Source organism: Carassius gibelio, chromosome B11 (genome assembly GCF_023724105.1).
Source record: "Carassius gibelio isolate Cgi1373 ecotype wild population from Czech Republic chromosome B11, carGib1.2-hapl.c, whole genome shotgun sequence".
Lineage (NCBI taxonomy): Eukaryota > Metazoa > Chordata > Actinopteri > Cypriniformes > Cyprinidae > Carassius > Carassius gibelio.
In genome coordinates, this window is record NC_068406.1 from 2,319,406 (window position 1) to 2,341,290 (window position 21,885).

General features: G+C 37.1%; 1 protein-coding gene across 1 annotated transcript in view; it reads right to left on the reverse strand.

Annotated features, from left to right (window-relative positions):
* Positions 1-560: 560 nt before the first annotated feature.
* Positions 561-21,885, reverse strand: part of LOC127968093 (copine-5) — a 44,464-nt gene continuing 23,139 nt past the window's right edge. The window contains exons 7-13 of the mRNA XM_052568988.1: positions 18,256-18,302; positions 16,488-16,669; positions 16,023-16,150; positions 14,593-14,695; positions 6,552-6,609; positions 4,966-5,039; positions 561-3,270 (exon numbers count right to left, since the gene is read on the reverse strand). Of these exons, the coding sequence (XP_052424948.1) occupies positions 3,082-3,270; positions 4,966-5,039; positions 6,552-6,609; positions 14,593-14,695; positions 16,023-16,150; positions 16,488-16,669; positions 18,256-18,302 (781 nt within the window). The 3' untranslated portion in view covers positions 561-3,081. The remainder of the gene's footprint in view (positions 3,271-4,965; positions 5,040-6,551; positions 6,610-14,592; positions 14,696-16,022; positions 16,151-16,487; positions 16,670-18,255; positions 18,303-21,885) is intronic.

Consider the following 21,885-nt stretch of genomic DNA (forward strand, 5'->3'; position numbering starts at 1 on the left):
AGGTGAAAATAAATTATGATTATTAAAATATATTGTAATATACTGTATATATATATAAAACATCCCAACATAACTACAGAAATAGCAAGAGAAAACAACCCCAATCAGTCCACTAAATTTCAGGCCATACATGCACAAGTATTCCAATAAAACAGTCTCTACAGTATTCTACATGTTAACAGCATTCAATGTATGTGTTACAGGTCCTGCGTCCCACACTTCCTGTAATACAGGTAGACATACATCCTCTACACTTATGAAGCGATTCAGTCCTCACGAACACTGGTCATTTTCTTTGCTGAACACTGTATTTAATGGCTTATCGTATATTCCAAGCAGGAAAAAAAATAAATCAATTTTCTTACAACTTCATTTCAAGAAAGGGAAACAAACAGATGAGCAGGGCTATGACATTGCAGTAAAGTGCTCCCTTAATGTTTCAGAGAAATGAGAATTGCTTACGAAAAACAGTAGGCTGTAAACATTTGTAGTTCCATGCTGGAAAACATATCATACCAGTATATTCTCAATTCCCATTCACCACTTCAGTGTAGACTGTATTTTTGCTTTAAAAACACTCTGTAGTTGTCTTTATCTATGTAAACATGCACTGGTTAAATTAACATTTAAAAATCTTGTGAAGTTAAAAGAAATTCGCCGCAAGACCCTGTTTTGTGTTTTGTGTTTTGTGTTTTTTTATTATTTTTTTGCCACTGTGTGCGCCATGGACAGCATTGAAGATGTTTGCATCGCTATCAAATTCTCACTATCGAATATGCAAAAAGCTTGAACCTCCTTTGTGTGCACTTCTAGATAAACTCACAGGATATTTGCCCTCCTCTGTGCTAATTCAGTAGATCCAAGCTTTCGATCAGATATTACATGAACAATGACGTTTCTACCCGAAAAATAAAAAAAGGAATTGATGTCACTGACTTCAAAAATGACAAATAACTGATGAACAGATTTAATAGTGTGGGGTTGCTACTGAGAAAAGATAATTAATTTGAATGCATTAAAATGGAGGAATACAATTAGTGTCGCAACAACCTATTCATCCCACATCAGTAGTTACCAAGATGATCTCTGGGCCTTCTTTGGCGAAACTGCAGCAGTGTAAACTGACATTTTTGACTGTGGGTAATTTCAGTTATAATGTTTTGTTGTTTTTCCAAACCAAAATTAGGCAGTTAGACTTTGTGTTAAATGTAAAACTGTTTTGTAATACAAAGTGTCAGTGTTGCATTAACATATCTTAAAATGGAAGATGATGATGAAAAAATGATGATATGCATAGTTAAACTGATTTCAGGAATCTCACTAGCATTTTAATGTAATCATTTGGGATAAATGTTTACCTGCTTATTTATTTATTTATTTATTTGTTTGTTTATTTATTTTATTTTAATAATTTATTAATTTTATAATTTACTTAAAGAGCAAAATACAAAATAATAGTGTGTGCATTAAATAAAAATCAGTTCAACTTAAGAAAACCAACTGATTTAAATCTGAACTAAACATTATTTAGAACTAAGAATTTAGCTGGAAAAACACACAAACAGACAGAATAAAATGTATTAATGACATCTTGGGGAAAATGGAAAGGATTTTTTTTATTTGATTATTAATGTGGTATATGATGTGTAAAATCCTAAAATGTATTTGAAATTTTTTTTTTAATGTATTAATCTGAAGAAAGTCAACCGATTTAAACCTGAAAAAAACAACAACGTGGATAAACACACAAATATACAGAATAAAATGCATTAATGACATCAGAAAGGACAGTGTAGTGTATTCATGTAGTATATGGTGTGTAAAATGATCATTGTTAATTTAAAAAATAATAACTGACAAATCATGAAAGCATAATGAAATGTGTGGAATAAATACAAATCAATTAATGAACTGATTTGAATAAAAAAAACAATAATACAAAATAAAAATAAAAACATTATTTAGAATTTTAAAATAGAGAAAATGAAATACATTAACGGCATCTGGGTAACGGCAAAGCCTCTGATGCTTTGATACTCTGTCAAAGCCTTATGGGTTGGCAGAAATACATCTGGTGATAATGAACATCCCATACACAGTCACTGGACTAAATGCTCATGGTGATTATACCCAGACAGGACTGTAATGTGCTCAATGACACAAGCTTCTCCATTCAGCCGTATACTGGCAGAGTACAGATACATCAGGCACTCTTCTTTGATTAAAAGCCTCTTGACAAAATTGAATTGGTGAATGAACTACGGTTGAGTGGGTGACACCATTCTGAGCACACTCCAGGCCTCATTTCTGCCTGAAAGGGAGAGAGGAACCATATTGGCTGTGCTGCGCTTACGCAGGGTCGGCCAAAATGGCCCCTATGCATTCTTACAAAAGCACATGAGCGTGTGTAATGCTGATTATTGAAGAAGTTGTGCTTCTACAGTCACTTTAGGCAGGTGCCATGTGTGAAATTGTGCCATGTGTGATATTCATTTAGCCTCTTCTCACGCATGCATGCTTTCCTCAGTCATAATGGATAAAGACGGAGAATCAAATATCAAAAGCAATGCTTAACGTAATAAACCGATATGGATACAGGCCTGATCTTATATGAAATGAAAGTGATACAAATCTAAAAATATTACTATAAAGCACACACTCTGGTATACCAATGTGGATTAAGGTCAAATGTCAGATTGGGGCACACTTGTCCTGGTACACTAAGACAGTCACAGACAGGCACAAGTTGAAACCACAAACATCCTCCTCCTTCTCCTCCTCCTGCTCTTTGTCCACTTGTCAACTGATCCACAAGAAACAGAAACAGTCACAGGCCAAGATGTAGATATTTTTAAACAAAACAAACAAAAAAGCTGCCCTTGGGTCAGATTCGTGGATCACACCATCCTTCCGAAAAAAAAAAAAAAAAAATGAACGGGGCAGGAAATATAAATGGTACAGACAGAAATGCCACTGTACCTCAGAGTGTCTTGGGAGCTAAACCCTAAAAGCTCTGGTACAGCTATCCCATGACTCCAGAAAGAGGAGCGGTTTTGTTAAAGCAGGTTTGGGAGCGTTCGCTCAGATCTGTGTGTGATGTGTGTGTCCTGGCGGTGTGTACGGAGGCGGCGCCGGATTGGGTTTGATTCCCCGGCTCTTCATGTAAGAAATGAACTGGTCGGGAATCTCAGCCAGAACGTCTTTGGCCAGTCGCGCCATACTCAACACGTGGTTTCCCGTACGGTCCATGTAATCCCGAAATGGTACAAACTGTAAGAGACAGGAAGCAACGTGCACATTTATTCATCCATCCAGTTATATGGGGCGTCTTGATTCAAATCCCCATGTGTCCAATATGCAAAGGCCCCTCAATATAAGAGTTTTTACTCAGTGATTCTTCAGAAATCATTCTAAAAAGCTGATCTGGTCCTCAGTTATTGTTGGTGCTAGATTATTAATTTAAATATTATGATCTTTCTTATTATTCTGAATGTTGAATGTTAGTTACATAGCTAATATTGTGGAACATTCTCGATCAATTAGAAAATAATATTTGCTTATGTGCATTAATACACTGCACTATTTATTAATATATTAATTTTAAGTCATCTTGTGGCACACCTGTAAGTCTGCCTTCCATTCAACGTTTATTCATCCATTCCTTAATTTTTGCCCAATCATCCATGCCACTATTTGTTCATTCCTCCTTTCATCCCACATTATTTTCATCTTCAGACCAACAATGGGGATGAAAGGTGCATTGATGATATGAAAAAAAGTATAGATAAATATGAATATACTGTATTCATTCATATTATATCATCAATGCACCTTCCTTCCCCAGTTCAATCATCCAACCCAAATTATTAATCCATCCAGCCCTTAATCCAACCCAATTTATTCATTCATCCATCCATCCATCCATCCATTCATTCATCTATGTAATGCATTTTTCCCAAACATCCATTCATCATTAATACATTCTTCCCCTTGCATCCAGCCCTTAATCCAACCCAATTTATTCATTCATCCACCCATCCATCCATCCATCCACCCAATGCATTCTTACCCATCCATTCACACATTACAGTCTTAACCATCTATCCATCCATCCCTTGATTTTTGGCCATCCGTCATTTTATCCACCCAATGCATTCTTATTCATCCATCCCTTAATTTGTGGCCTTTCATCCAGCCATCCAACCCAATGCACTCTTCCTCAGCCATCCCTTAATTTTTATCCTTTCATCCAGCCATCTATCCATCCATCCACCTAACGCATTCTTACCGATCCATCCATCCATCCAACCAACCAACCAACCACCCACCCACCCAATGCATCCATCCAACCATCCATCAAACCATCCATTCACCCTTTCTTGCATTCTTCCTCATCCATTCTCAGTTTATTTACATTTTCCTTCAGTAATAGATCCTTTCCATATCAGTTCGTCCATCTATTGTCTATGTATTAGGTCAATCCACTAATCCATTTAAGCATCTATTCAAACATTCTTCCTTCTTCCATTTGTGGGAATTTATGGGAAAGACAACAATTTCTCAAAATATACTCATCCTTTCTTCCTGAGTAAAACAAATTCAACAGTGCCTCAAGAGTGAAATCTCTTCACTTTGTCTTTGTCACTTTGTCTGTGACTCAGTAGCCAGAGATGTTCTTATTACTACTAATGACAGGTTGCATTCATAGGGGACCTGCATAATGAATTGCTTTATAATAATGTGGTTTATGGCGTGGAGCGGTTACACGAGGGCTTGATTCCACAGTGACTGAATTAGTAATTCAAATGCCCATGCTTAATGGATTTAATTGCTGAAAGAAAGAGACATGAGGCATTAAGTCACAGCTATTTAAAACCTGAATGTTAACATAGCATACTTGTGGTTTAAGCAAGCTTTGAAAGAGCATTGCTTGTATCAATAAAAGCAGACTACTACTGATGTCACCTGGACAATGTCTCGCTCCGCTAATTTTCCTCTTGAGGAAATCCTGATGTCATCACCATCCAACTCAACCATAGCTGTGGGAAAAGACATGAAGTATAAGTACATCACCGGACCTGTGCTTATACATTCATTTAAATAACAATTAAATATTACTCTTCATTTTTATTTTAATGAATGCTGCTATAAAATTATATAAAGGTGTGTAAATAATGACAACATCTTTTGAACTACTCCTTTTGTTGTATTCACAGTGATACATTCAGTTGAAAAAATAATTTTAAGTCTCAAAATTACTAAGCCATCATTTCCTTCATCATCAAGTACAGTACTGCTTTGGCACAAATCACATATAATTGATCTTTGTAACTTGACTGCACATAGATACTGTAATTTCATTACACTCTTCTCAAACAGCAGGCCCTCTCAACATGACCTGCTCACCTCATCTGACAGGAGCTGATCTTCCACCTCTGTGTATGTGAGGTATGCTGTTATTCTGGGAGAAAGCCCTATTTCAATATCTATAAAATCTCTCAAATTCCTGAATGTTCTGACAGGATCACTACATACCCTGACATGATGCTATGTACTTAATAATACCCACACAATATAACTGGTAATTACTTTTCGCTCTGTGATTAGCTAAGACCATGTCTCTTTAAATGATCTGTAGATTACGTCTACTGTGCACACAGCCGAGAAAATACCCTGTTAATTGCTATCAAAGCACTTATTTGACTAATTGCTATAAACAGTTTCAGGGGCACAAAGCTGGTATTAAGGGTATGTGGTAAAATCTAACTTGAAGCCTTTATGAATAGTGCATTATGGAGGTATTTACAATGTACACTGCAATGCATTATTTTTTTCATAAATAATTGTAAACCAAAGTTAAAATACATTAATAAATTTGAAGGTTTGTATGTCATGTTTTAATGTGTTATACATTATAAAGGTGTAACAATGAATAGATAAGCATTATAACATATTATAACTGTGGTCATTATTATTTATAAGATCACACGATACATTATTAGGTACATTACAAGCCATAATGACTGCATTAAATATTTTATAATGCATTATGTATAAAGGTGTTAAGTAAAGTGTTATCATGTATGTTTACATGACAATCATTGCACAACGTACAGAAAAAACTGAACATGTCATACATATATGCATGACTTGTTTTCATAGTATACACAGAGATGATAACATTATTGTGCACTTTGAAATGTTCATTTGAAACCCATTTTCAAAAGTTTACATTTTCAGGTTATTAGGTAAATGAATGACCAAAATGCATAAAAAAGTTTTAGCTGAAAATAGAGTTATAGAGCACCAACTAAATAAACTTAAATATTTGATTTGATGATTTTAATTTGATAAACGTCTTGGCATTCAAAAAAGAGAAAAAAAAATGCATTTATTAAATGTTGATTTATTCTAAAAAGTAAAAGTTAGAATTCTCCAATAAATAAATACATTATAATATGGTAATTTGATTAAATGAAACAAATAATTAATATTCATCTTTAATATATCAAAATGACAGCCCTTAAATAAAAAAATAAAAAAAAGCTTACCATCAAATTCAGCTTGTCCAACTCCAACAATAATGATGGACATGGGAAGCTTGGCAGCCTGATGGCAAAACAATATTTATGTTCTTTGTTATATACTTGAAAAACAGGCAGAATGTATACATTTACGAAGTAAAACCCCATTACATTCATACAACTATTCATTTAGTAAGACAGACAGACAGACAGACAGACAGATAGGAACTACCAAATCACAAATTTTCCGATAGCTATCATTTTGTTTATTTAAATGGGGAGTCATCTCATTTATCACCAGTAAAATATGAAGTGCCACAAGGATCTGTCCTAGGTTCTCTGCTATTTTCAACATACTGTAGATAGATATAGATAGATAGATAGATAGATAGATAGATAGATAGATAGATAGATAGATAGATAGATAGATAGATAGATAGATAGATAGATAGATAGTACATGTAATTTCAAATAAATTACAGTGATATCTGCGGACACATTATTTACCTTTAATAAATCAGGAGCTGCTGGCGTCAACATAGATATAAGTAAACATATGCCATATTACCAGCACAGAGTTGTTTAGCTGTTTATAGTGATGGAACCGAACACTCCCAAGAGTTCTAGAGGGTGTTCTAGGGGGTGAGCAGAGGGAGAGAGAGGCAGGGCCTGTATGATCACCACAACACCCGCTTCTCTAACAGCCCTCCCACCAACTCCCCCTCCAGATATCTGTGAAAATTACAACCAAACATTCCTCCTCTCATATACAGCACACTCATATACCACAAATGCAATTTTGCATTATTTATGTGTCCTGCTAAATTAAAGGCTAGTAGTTTCAGAGTGACTATTTGGTCTTAATAGCAGAGGCCACACAGCACAGCTATTTACACCACAACAGCCAGACAAAATGACTAAATCAAATCTGACCCCCATTACAACCTTGTATGCAGAAAAAAATAAATGTCTGACAGGAAAGCATCAATAAACAATGTTATGTTAATTACAGTATCCAGTTAAATGCAACTTTGCTAGCATGGCCTTATATAGTTATAGCATACTCTTGGCAGAATGTGTGCTAACTATCACAGAAGTAGCACAGAGGTGTGCTAGCTATCTTTAAAAATAATTGTTAAATTTGGAGTACAAATACTATTACTGTAGAACTGAGTATTGAATACACCTGAAAACTAAATTAAATTATTGATTAATAATTACTCCTTTTAAAAGTAGTCACGTTACTCTTCTTATTGCTTTATTTCAAACATAATCAGTTATTACTTCACCACATGATTCATTATTATGCTCGAAGTGAGAAACTCCTTATATTTAGGTGTGCAAAATTATTAGGCATGTTTTCTTTTACTCATAAAATGAGTCAAAAAAGTGGTTTAACTCAGACTGAAAAGTAAACAAAAAGACTTAAATGTCCATGAGAAATATTAAAAACTAATGCAATACAGAAATTGCAAAGTTAATGGGACCCCACTGCACCAGTGAGCATTTGCTGTCCAATGGTCATGTCTTAACATTGCAATTTCTGTATTGCATTAGTTTTGAATATCTCTCATTGGAAATAATTTAATAATAATAATAATTTTTGACATCTCAGTCTGAGTTAAAAGGGTCCTATTATGCTCTTTTACAAACACTTGATTTTGTTTCGGGGGTGTAGAACATGCTCTCATGTTCGAAAAACATTATTACAACACCTCTGTCCCCAGTCTGGCATGAACTGCTCAAAATGTTCCTGTATATAATGAAGGCCCGCCTTCTGAAATACGAAATCTGCTGTGATTGGTTAGCTTGGCCCGTGTGTAGTGATTGGCAGCACTCATATATCGTTCATTATAAAATATCTCCTTTTGAAGTAGACTTTGAGCTTTGTAACTTTGGAGATCTATTTTATGCTCAAACAGCAACATTACAGACTAACTTCTTTTTTCATACTCATTTTATTAGTAAAAGAAAACAAGCCTAATAATGCTGCCTAATAATTATTTAATGCATGTGGTATTGTTATGTGTAAGTATAAATTAATAAAACCCCACAAAAGCATAATTTTCAAGCTCTACTTCCTGTCATAGCAGCACAAAATAATAATGCAGTTTGCCCTTTTGAGATGTTCCATAATAAAAACTTTCCTGCTGCTCTTATGACAGCATCAGAGACCAAATCTTCATCTTTCTCTTCAAGACCATAACAACAAATGGACTGTTACTGACAGGGGCTGCCCATTTCCACAATCTTAAATTATCAGTGCAGAGATTATGACAGTCCTGTCATGCCTGCATGTCATAAAAGAGAGGCAGGGCACTATGAATAATTGAAGTCGGTTGCCCCATTTGTACCATCTTCTTCTGTCATGACTGACAGGTCAGATTTGAAGAAATGAGAATGGTGTCTGTTAGTTCACCATAGTTTCCTTGACAACAGCTCTTCAAAGTCCTGAACCCCCACTCGAGCCTATATGAACGCAGAAGCAGGCAAACATTAGAAACAAAATGGGAGGGGAAAAAATTATTCGGAGAACCCACAAATTACCTGAACCGTGTTTCTTTATAACAAAAGCTGCACGCTCACTTGCTTACAGCATTGTTATTTGGTCTGGGGAGAATTCTAATGTAATGTCATCAGCACCCAGCTGCTGTAGGAAATTATCATTACGCTGCTAAAGGAAAGACATGGTTTGGAGAATATAATTGGCTTTTGGACATTAAAGGAACATTTTGGCCAAAAATGACAAATTCTATCAATATTTATTAACCCTCTTGTAATTTTAAAACCTCATGTTGTTATTTTTTTCCCCCTTTGGAACACAAAAGGATAATTTCTGAATCATTTTTTGTTTGTTTGTTTGTTTTGTTATGTTTTGTTTTCTTGTGATTTTACTGACATGATTAACATGGACACACTCCACTGAAACTTGTATTAATTACTTGATTCAGCAATACAAGTTTTATTAATAATCTCATGATAATGTAAGAAACAAAACTTGTTGGTCATACAGAAACATTTGCAGGGCTTTCTGGTGTGTGTGTGAGGGGGGGGGGGGGGGGTTAACATATTTGTATCATTTGTTTTATTAGCACATGAATATAATTGCACATAATTATGGGATGATAAATTAAAAGACCAAAATACTGTTTAAAGATAAATGAGAAAAGCATCGAACAGATGTTACAGAACAGTAACTTTAATTTTTTTATATTTTGACTCAACATGGAAATAAAATAAAAATTAGATTTACAGTATAAATAGCAGGGATCCTCAAATCTGGCCCACGAGATCCACTTTCCTAAGCTCTAACCCTAATCAAACAAGCTAATCAGTGTCTTCGGGATCATTAGAAAACCACAGGTAGGTGAGATTGATCATGGTTGGAGCTAAATTCTGCTGCAATGAAATTGATGAAAATTTGAACATTTATATTTTTATTACTATTTGCTGTTTATATACTGTCACCCCTGGACTCATTTTGTTGTTTTCCCTTGATGTATTCCGTGTCCCATGATGATTGTCTCATTCCATGCACGTTTATAACATGACTCCATCCATACCTGTCATATTCCTTGCTCCTATGCTGGATTACCCTTGTGTTTCAAGAAATCAAAAGATTGTTACTCGTGCTCCTTGTCTCCTCATTCCTCATGCAGTCAAGTGTGACAGAAGACCCCACCTAAGCAGTTTAAATTGCGTGTCTACCCTCCATTTGTTTTCCGGTTCCCCTCAGTCCTTTTGCTTCTTTTCTGTTGTTATGGATCCCCTCCTTGGTCCGGAATACCTCCTCCTCCTGCTGGAACAGGGGGAGAAATCGCTCATGACCCACACCAGACTGTTCTGGGTCCTGGCAAGCATCAACAACTATCCAGACGACACGCTCTGAGCGTTCTATTACATTACTTACTTTGTGGAGTGGACACTGGCAAGAAATGGATCTCCGTACCCCACCAGTTCCCATGAGCTAGTTGCCAGTGCCACTCCTGACCCAGAAACCAGCCCACCATCTCCCTGATGCCCAGAGCACATTCCCGAGCACACCGCTGATGGAGAGCCAGGGCCCACCGCGACCGACGAGCCATCGCTAGAGAGAGCATCAGAGCCGAGGAACGCAGCGAAGCTAGAGGCCATGATGTCAGTCCAGGTGTGTGAGCCGGCAACACCGGCTCCCACCTGCCATGAGGGAGAGAGCCATGGACGGTGTGAGTGCGGAGAGGAGCTCCACCCCCTGCACCACGGCTAAGGGTGAGCTGAATATGGCGTGGCAAAAGGGCAAAAACGAGGAGGGGGTTCTCCCTGACTTGGAATCTGGAGATCGAACTGCCCCCACTCCTCTCTCCGTTTCTCCGCTGGTCCCGTCCAGCCCTCCTCCGTCCATGATTCCCTCATCCAGCCCTGAGGGGGCTTCTGATTCTCCAGTGCCCGCTCCTCGAAAATGAAATTGATGAAGATTTGAACATTTATATTTGTATTATTTTTTGTTGTTTATGGAGTTGATGTTCACTATGAGCTGTTGTCTGGCAAAAAAGAATTCCTTCAAGCAGAGCTTCCAGGTCTTCTGTATGAATACTTACTGTAAGTGAGGAAAATACACTGTACAGATTTCTACTTGGAGCCATGATAGACAGTTTGAGGCTAAACTAATGATGCCCGTGCTCTAACGAAAGGTAGAAAAAGCAGGATTGAGTCAGACATGGCATGAAATACTGTCAGGGTGTGACTGAGGACAGGAACTTCTATTAAGCCTATCATCAGTCACACAGCAAGCGGGCAGTTCAATCTGACAAAGAGCTGTCTAATTGATTAATCCCACCATCCTTCATGTTGCACGTCATCTGATTGGCAGATAATGGACCTCTGCTATTGCTCGAGCATCTTGACTGGCTTATCATTGCAGGCCTGCCCACGTCTAACATGACAAATGAATGCGCTCGTAATGTTGTTGTTTCTCGTTATCATTCCCAGATTAGCCCTCACCCATGCCTATTGTTATTCGTAATTACCATGTCAAATAAAAAAAGGCAGCATGTCTTCAGCTGACGGATGGGAGGATTCCAGCTTTCAATGCTAATTATCTATGACAGAAAATGAATATGCAAGGCTCATTAGAGTCTGCCAGAGCCCTACACAAAACTACTGCATTTTGTAACACTTAAAGAAATATTTTCAAATCAAAACTGATTTTCAAACTTATATGATGCTATTTTTTGGTGAACTGTCCCTTTACACATTTCCCTCAACACAGCACAGCTGAAAAAAAAAAAAGATTTCTTCAAAATGTACCATTCACAGAGACATCTCACAAATTATTGTGAATGACAATTTGTTTCAAACTCAGCTTAAAGGGATAGTTCACCCATTTACTCATTCTCATGACAATCCAAATGTGTATAATATATTTCTTTTAAAGATTTGTGGTGAGCAATTTCTTTAAGAGACTGCAGTACAGTAAGCTCCACACATGATGTGTAGTGGAGTGCCACAAGGATATGTCCTAGGTTCTCTGCTATTTTCAATATACTATAGATAGATAGATAGATAGATAGATAGATAGATAGATAGATAGATAGATAGATAGATAGATAGATAGATAGATAGATAGATAGATAGATAGATAGATAGATAGATAGATAGATAGATAAAAACTATTTCAGTCTTTCAATTCAGTGTTCGTTTCTTTGTAATTAATTGTGAGATTTACTAGCAATTTCTGCATGGAAACTGTTTTCAATGCGAAATGTTTCAGTGCATGTACGGTTTGTGAAACATTATAGACGTCTGCAGAGGAAACTATATTGCAAACCCTAAATAAAGCCGACATCTGATGTGCAACTGACAAATAAAAAAGGAAGACAATGTACTTTTCCCCCCAAACCATTCTTTGTAAATATATTGCTATATACGCATATGTCACACCACATGTCTACATTCGCATCTCTGCTGAAACTCTAATGAGACAGCTTAACAGCAGGATGCTGTCAGCTGTTGTGGGACGTGAAGAGATGTTGTCGAAACACCCTTAGATCGAAAAGGCCTTGCGTGGGCGAATGTCCAATCCTCCATGACCTGTTTTTAAACGAACAAGAAGGATGAGATGCAAACAGCTGCTTAGAGTAACAGCTTTCATGAATGATACATGCATCTGTCTGCATCTGAATCAGAGCAGAGGAGAGAAGTAGGTCAGTGTTCCTCCAAGGTTTTCTCTGAACACTTCGCACACTGTTATGAAACTAACCCAACATATGCCTGCCAGTCAGCACCACCGAGCACAAGAGCAGGGACACCTGATCCAATGAGACACGATAACAAACGTCCAACGTTGAATTTCCAAGCAGCATTATGATGAGATTTAGAGTTGATTTAGCACTTATGAACATTGTTCACCATCATACTGTGCTTGAGAGCAAAACGCAGATTGTATTAGCACTTCAGATACAGCTTTCATTTCTGACACATTTCCATCAACACGGCGCAGCCGGAAAAAAAAAAAGATTACTTCAAAATGTACCATTCGAAGAGACCTCTCATGGTTTATTGTGAATGACAATTTCTTTCAACTTCTGCTTAAAGGGATAGTTCACTAAAAAATGTCACCCTTTACTCGTTTTCATGCTAATCCAAATGTGTATAACGTCTTTCTTTTGTGGAACACAACCATGGTGAATTATTATATTTTTTTTACGTCTTCAAAAATGACAAAACAATACGCTAAGTTGGCTGAAACCATAAGATAACTCTGGCTAATATAGAAAGAAAGTCAATCGAAGAGCTGTTGAATGTTGGAAGAAGCTAAATATATGATGACAGGTTTGGGTTCCATAGAGATAAAGATTCCAAATGATAAAAAAGTTAAAATTTCCATATTTCAATATAATAATTACTGAATTGATGCACACATAGCTAATCAGTTACCAAGACCACCTGACCTTTTCATTTGATTAAGCAGCCCCTTCCTTGATTAGATTAATCGCTTTCTATGCTGATATCTCCGGTATCAGATTCAAACCTCCTCAAATCATTAATCAGATCTGCACTGCAGTGTAAGATCCATTATCTTAAATTCATTACGGTTTGATGAAAATCCCTGGTTTAAATTCAAACACCCAAATTCAACCCAGATTCAAAAAATGTAAAATTACTTTGAACACACAAATAAAAAAATCATAGGTTTGCACCATACTATAGGTCACCATTTTTACCTTGCAGATTCAGGTCTTAAATGTCACACGAGATGGAAATGTGAGGCTTCTTGACAGATGCAGGCCGTTGGGGAAAGAGCAGCAGGCAAGATCTTAAAAGGAAGGTGTGGCTGTTCTAAAAATCTGAGTAACAGTCGCAAATTCCCTTTAAATCCAGTCTGCTGGGAAATCGGGCCCGTTCATAGGCTAGATGAATGACATGCACTGCCAGAGATGAAATTGACCTTTTAAGTGTAAATTATGACCTCAATACACAAGTCACCCATTTAGCATGTTTTAGCCTAAATAGATTATAACAGTATACAGTATATCATAAAAACCCATATCAGCCACAAGAGATGCTTTAGTACTCAAGCGTATTATAGTTCAGTACAGGTTGAAGATGAAGACAAAAGCTTTGTTATGAAACCTAGATAGGTGCCTTTGTAGGCCACATTTGAATGCATTATAGGTGCACTGCCTCCTAAGATTCTTCATTTTGGCTACATTTTAAGGAAGCATTCTGTGTATTAATTACAGAATGCATTGTGATTCGCTCGAAAATAAATCCACAGTGGTGGACAATCAGAGAAATATTGATTATCTAATTGAATATTCATCCAGTACTTGTGTGTATTTGGTGTGTAATATTCTTTTTGAAGATCTGTGCCTTTAGCTTAGCTACATGCCAATGCAAAAGCAATCTGTTGTGCACTTTTTGTGAACAGATCTATTTTCAATAATGTATGTGTGGAGTTGCAGCCTTTTCACTCATGAGGTTTCATTTCAGTTAGGATACAGCCTGAAAAGGAAGTAAAGTGGAACCGAGTGGCAATCTGGACCCTCTCCAGCCTGTTCTGTTGAGACATACTCAATGTCATACTCACATTCACAATGGCCTCTTTGGTCTGTGACATATCTGATATTACTCCATCTGTGATGATGAGGAGCACGAAATACTGTGAGCCGTCCTGGACAGCAGCTGCATATCTTTAGAGACAAGAAAATCAAAAACAATGCATACTTCAGGACAGATGATTTTTCTTTACATTACGCATTTTACATATTCTGCTTGTTTAAATAAATCTATGCCGCCGCCAACTCTTGAGCCAGAGCCTGAGGAGGTGTATCATGCTTCAATTTTGAAAGTCTAATTCAAATCTGCATAAGATGGCATTTTTAATTACCACAGTGGATGCAGTGTAATCAGATGGGAAATGATTTGGTTGTGTGATGGCGTGACATAAGGGAGTGGGTGGAGATGTCTTCAGACAATAACTTTGTCTCCTTTTTTCTGGAAACACACCCACTATCCTTTCAAATGATGATTAAAAAATAGCTGCAGTCAGTACTTAGTCAGTCTTTTATGACACCTATGCTGTGAGCTTTACAATGGGATAACAAACTTGCTCCATGTCAGCATCTTTCTTGTATTAGTTTTTGGACTAACACAAACAGTATATAGGTTCAAAAGCCGAGTGTTTGGCCTTTGTGGTCAGACATGATAGACAGAGATCTTTGATGGAACATCAGAGAGTCAAACTAACTGAAGCCAAGGAAATCATCTCAAGTGTCTTCAAAGATACAGTCAAGGTGCTTAGCCAAGCAGTTTAACATGCCGTGGTTATTCTGATTCTCAGTGTGTCTGTTGTTCATATGCTATGCATTTGAAAATCTAAACAAAGATCAATTTCATTATTCATGGAGAAAATAAGATTTGCATTGCATTTCCACTAAATCTGGGCAATCTATCATTTGCATGCAAAGCTCAAAGAGGCTGACATTTTGCATGGAAACAAAAAATCGATTTGAATGGCAATTTAATGGAGTAAATTTTGAAATGATGCAAAAGTGGGCAATGCGAGGTTAGATGTTAAATAAATATAAATTTATGCTGTGTTTAGATTCTTTTACTCAAAACTTTGACCACATATTCAGGATTGGAGATGTCAAAAAAACTTACTTCCTGTACAAACAGTGTTGTTATTATTAACCATAACTAAAGCCAATAAAAATCAACTATGTGAAATGATATATAAATATTAACTGAAATCGAATATAAATATTTAAAGAAAAAAAATGCTAAAACAAATAACATAAAAGACAGCACATAACAACATTAATAAATCTTAAATCTTGAAAATAATAAAAAATAAAATACTTTCTAATGTTTCGAGCCTGCCATCAAACCAATCTTACTTTTAGTTACAATAAATAAATAAATAGTTAATGTGCACTGTGTTTATTGTGAAGTATTATTATAAGTTGAAAATAAAACAGATTTTGCATTTAAAAATGTAGTAATTTAAAAACATACCTGGCCACGTGATTTACGACGGGGGCAAAGTTAGTAGGTCCGTATAGTTGGACGGTCTTTAGACTCTGATGGTATGCCTCTAATATCCCCTCAATACCATTACAGTAGGGATTTTCTATATTGCCGTTCTGAAAGACAGAAATCAATGGTTCACATGCGAGTCTTTGTTAAAGCCGACCAAAGTTCAACAGAAAAACAAGGCTGAAGAGAGACATGGATTGTATCAATCAATATGACAGCAGAAGTTGCCAATTATAGATGTCTCCCATACAGTCTCAACTCAGAATCATTAAACCACTTCCAGAGCACCAATGCCTAGCATCTCATACTCTCAAGTTTACGACTGGGAAAGTGAGAAAAACTGAAGGAAACTCATACTTTTGGCACAAACAAACTCTTTTGGACTAATCTCAGAGATTTTCAGGAAATTCAAGACAACAGGAAGATGAACATCAGCTTACTCACTAGGGGGAACTCATGAGACACCCGTCCATCGGGGGGCAGCTTGGCTCCAAATCCCAGTGCAGGGAACATCTTGTCACTGTCATAGTCCTGGATGATTTCCCCCACAGCCTTCAGTGCCAGAGCGTAAGCGTTCATCTGGTACGGGTTCATGTAATGGAGAGAAGTGGACTGGGATGGGTTTCCTGAAAATTTAACAGCAAACAAAAAGTTATACAAAAATATTAAGACACCAATTTAAGAAACAATGTTAATGTAAAGTATTAGATCTTCTATGAGTGGGATACTTGCTGCTGAGCAAGTATAAATTTGCAACTGCCAACAGATACACTTCTGTGAGTTTGTGAGATATGCAGCTGCTGCATGAATGGACATACATACATCCTATAACAGGTTTAGACAGGTGGAGCTGGAGGAGGTGGAGGGTTTAAGAGGAACTCTGAATGCATGCTGCAGCTTACAAAAAACACTGAACCAGACTATTTAAATGTTGAAAAAGCAAGCTTGCAAATGAGAGAATGAGATCAATCAGCTTGTGCCATGTAGTAAATTATGTGATTACTACCAGACTGCACGTATCTGCCTGTGCCATCTTTCATGAGTAAGATAGTTATTTCAGTTTAAATAAAAAATATATTATTTTATCCAATATAAGTGTGTTTTGTATTTTTAAGCTAATTAGAATTTTTAGCTTACATGCTAACATGCTAACGTCAAACTCTGTAATCAGTTTTGATTTGTGTTTAATTTACAGAATGCTATTTCTGGTTTTGAAGGTAAAGCCATTCAAATCAGTCACTTATGAGGTTCTATGAAGGTTAAGATGTTGCATTATCCTGTGTCTTCACAAGCATGAACACTGTCTCATTTGTGTCGTGACCCACTACAATAGCTTGAGGCCTTTTACACTGTATGTGTCAAAGCAAACATTTCAAATACATCTGTCTGGTTAAGCTATGTTTTTTTGAAACCTTGTACAGTTTTCTCATCCCCTTCACCTCCCCTGGTCAACACCCCTGGTCCTGTTTGCCGAGCTACATCCAGTGTAGAGAGTATCACTGAATATAACAGTTTAGATGTACAGCTGATGTGTGGCAGTGCTTGCATCCGGAGATGACGTGGTATTATCAATACATTTCATTTGGTATTTGAACAGAGTTACTTTGTCTGCCAGAGAAATTCAAGAAATATATTTAAGAAACACAAACGCGCACTCCAAGGTTTAATTTTTTTTATGTTGTTCTGGGGTTAGAACAGCTGGGATCCAAACAGTTCTTGAGCTATGGCTGCATTGTTACTAAATTAACTCTCTTGCACCGCAGGCAGCTACGGTACCTTCAATAAATCTCTCAGCAAACTCCACAATGCCTTCTATTTACATCTACTCGCTACCCTGTTCTCAACAAATCTCGTTAATTTGCTGAATAATTCAAAGATGTTTGGAAGCCGTAAAGAAAAAAAAAATGAAAAAAGTTAATTATTTGAACACTTGCAGCAAGTGCGGTGTCGAAAACGATGGGGAGTAGCATTCACTGTCGGCTGGTGTAGCTGTCGGCCATTTAAGACTGTTTTATCCAACTGGTCCACCTCTCAGCATGACTTAAACCCTTACACAGCTCCCCGTTCAGTCCCATAGCACAGGGGGCCGCCCAGCTACGACTAATAGGAGTGTATTTGAGCGACATAAGCAGTAGAGAAAGGCCAGAGATTGGGTTTGGATTCCCCAACCTTTTAAGAGGTCACATACCATTCTCTCCACTTAATTACTTACCGTTAGAGGCGGTGAAATCAATGGCCACAGTGAAATTGATCTGGGTCCTGGGAAACGAAGCAGAAATGAGAAAACAAAAGAGTAAGCAAAAATCCTCTCTGCAGTGATTTGGTAGCTTGCATAGAGACAGGTCTGTGTGGGCACATGCTAACACGCTCACACAAGCATGTACACGAACATGGCTACATGATGGCTAATGTGTGTAGTCAACCCCAGCTGCATAGTCTAATTGGGATAATCGGGAAGAGGCATTACTTTGAGCTCACATTACTAGTTGTACTGCACTCAAACAGCAGGGTAATGCAGCCTCAGCAGGTCCATCTGCATCCCTGCCTTTAGCGCATCCCTTCACACAGTGTTTCTGATTTCCCATCGGCCACAAAATCACATTGTGCAGCATTTTAGTGATACCTACTAAATGAATCCCACAGGCACCTTCTAGGATGACTTGCTTTCTAGCAGAAGATGCAGTGAATAAAAAGAGGTTAACTTTAAACAATGCTAATTAGCCGTGGCTAATATTTTAGACTTTAAAAGTACGTACTATATAGTTTAAAAAAATGCACGTCCAACTAACAAGACAGAAGTTATTATTGCCAAATCTGTTTTGTAAAAGTACAATATTCTAAATGAACAAACCACAACATTAACATAAAACAGATACACATAAAGCAAAGCAATTCAAATGATAGAAATAATAAGAATTACATTTTCTTAATAAAAAACATGTCAACTCCCCTCCTCAAAAAGTCTAACACAGTAGCCATTAGTGATTCAGAGGGTTACAAGAAGAAGAAAAAAATCGATAAATCGATAATAAAAGCAAAGAAAATTATATTAACCTTTAGAATCCCATGCTAATACATGACTCATGCCCCTGTGTAGCGCAGAGTAATTATTCTCTTTATTAATTTGTTAAAAGCCATTTACTCTCGGGTCCCAGCGTATGCATCTCGGCATCAAAAAATCATTCTAAATTAGAATTACTGTTTCATAAATTGCTGTTTAATTATACATTTATGAGGAGGAAAATGAAACTGAGCAATATTCTTTTTGGTTTTCTATTGTCAGATCATGAATGTGCCATTTCAAATTAGAGCAAATCCTGAGCTACTTTCAGCACTACAGGATTTCCACGGCCCAGAAACTTAATAGGCTGTAAAAAGGATGCCTTGCATTAGGGTTTAGTAAAGTACAACATACGTCTCCTGGGATGGGTTAAACAGAAGGACAAGAGGAATCGATTTCAAGAGACATGTATGCCACTATGTGTCTCCCTCTCATTTGTCAACTGCAATGCTTTCTGCAGTGCTCTGGGAGGCAGGGAAGCCCTACATAGTGATAGAAACCCCACCTGTATCTAATGGAATGGAGTGGAAAGCATAGCACAGATAATGCTGTATTTTGTGTTGCACGATCCATTATGACCCATGTGACATCATAAATGGCTTGCACAAATGCAGTCACGCAAATGTAACACAGCTTTTTGTAGCCTGACTAGGGCTAGTAGCCTTGGGCCCTCAACAGCCAGGGGTCCACAGAATCGTCACCACCGCTAGCCCTGACAGCCCTGTTTGTTCTATATATTGAAATTTTATGTGCAGCAATGTGACATGTTAATCACATCTTCTTTGACTTTTTTTCTGCACAATAGACTCTTACCCTGGCCAGCACAATCTCATCTGCCTTAATAGAAATGTCAAAACCGGTCCAGCGTGGGATGCACAGGCTGGCCGGAGACTCGGAGCACATTATAACAGGTTATCTGCCACTCAGCCATGAGTATTTCCATAGAGGTAAAGGTCAGCGCCTAATCAGGTGCACACACTCACAGCAATGAATGCAGAGCTCAGCATAGCAGTTCTTCATTGGCAAGGGCCAAAAGATCTTCAACTGTCTCATGATTAAAAGGTTACTGTTTTGTTTTGTTTTTGTTTCTAGCAAAAAAGAAAAAAGAAAAAAGAATCTTAAGAATATAACATTCTTTACAAGATAAATGTACATGAGAAGCACATCTGCATGAGATTTTGAGGCTAGTTTACAAAAATAAATCTTAAATATATTTGTCTTAACCCAGTGGCAAATTGTTTTCTATTGTTTTAAGCTTTGGTTTTAAACTGGTACTTTTATTCAGTGATGATACATTCAATTAATCAAAAATGACACTAAGATACTTATAATTTTACAAAAGATTTCTGTTTCAAATAAATGCTGTTATTTTAACCTCTCTATTCATTAAAGAATCCTGAAAAAAGACTGAAAATTCACAGGAAAAATTATCAAATATAAAATATGCAAAAACACAAAATCTTTATTAAAATAATAATTCTCAATATGTCCGGTTTTACGGTATTTTTGACCAATAGTGAATAAGTATTGAACTGTATATAATTTTTTATAATGCATTTTTTTCCTTTATCTTTTGTTTTGTCTTGCTTTTGGGGTGTGCAGAATATGTTATCTGAGCCATACTTGATTTCTCTCAGTAAACATAGTGCTGTCTGGTCATTTCATCAAGCATTGGCGAGGTCTTAGATTTGATTGGCTCTCCTCGTGGCTGATCTAATACCAAACTGGAGCAGCTCGGATGCGATGTGCTCCAATTCTCTCCATCTTCTAGCCATCATCTCTATTGCTGTTCCCAACTCAGTCACTTAGAAAGCAATATTTGTCAATAATGCAGAGGGTTCCTCTTGTAAGTGGCAATTTCCTGTTTTCATTTAGACGAGGACTTAATCAATTTATGGTCTGTCAGACCACTGAGCAATCCCACATGCTGTGTGCGCTCTGAAACACAATGCTGCAGCTCCATGAATACACATGCGCACACAAAACGCGTCCACGCACACTGTTGTTTTCTTCACATTTCATTGTGTTGTCTCCATGTGAGCATGAACCTGCGGGCTATCTCCTGATGTTTACACAACCCAATGGCAGTAAACCCTCTAACCCTATCAGGGCTGCCCATGCTGGGGCAGTCAGTCGAAACTGACAGGGATTCACCTAAATGTCAATTTGCATTAGACTCAAAACTTCTGCCCCACTCTCTTCTTCAGTTCATGGTCATTACACTATTTGTCTTTGAACGCTGTGGCTTATATTAAACCCCAGCAGGAAATCTATTGTTAGCTTAATTCAAGCTACATGAAACAAAATATTTCTTGTGAATCCATAATTTGTACAAATAGAAATGGCCACATTTACACATTTCTACACACTTATGACAGTGTCTATCTTAGTATGAAAATCTGTGTACAATTGTCACTGTTCTCTGAGGTGAATAAAAGGAAAATCAATGCCTAGACCATGTGGCAAATACACATGAGGTGTGAAAAAAGGAAATTAAAAAAAGGGCAATGTGTACAAATGACAAGCAGAATAATTGCAGCATAAAGGAATGAAAAAAGTGGAGATATGGTTAGAAAGCACAAAGCTTGTGATGCCAGAATGAGAGTCTATCAGTCAAATCTGAAGCAAGATGCAACCCTCGGCAACACGCTATGGCTATGACGTCTCAGATAAAAGTAACCGATAAATGAATGAGTGATTGTTACAAAAGTATGCATGAAATACATTATACACAGAAACTCAAACGTGTGTGACATGCTAGAACAGACCTCACTGGCTGAA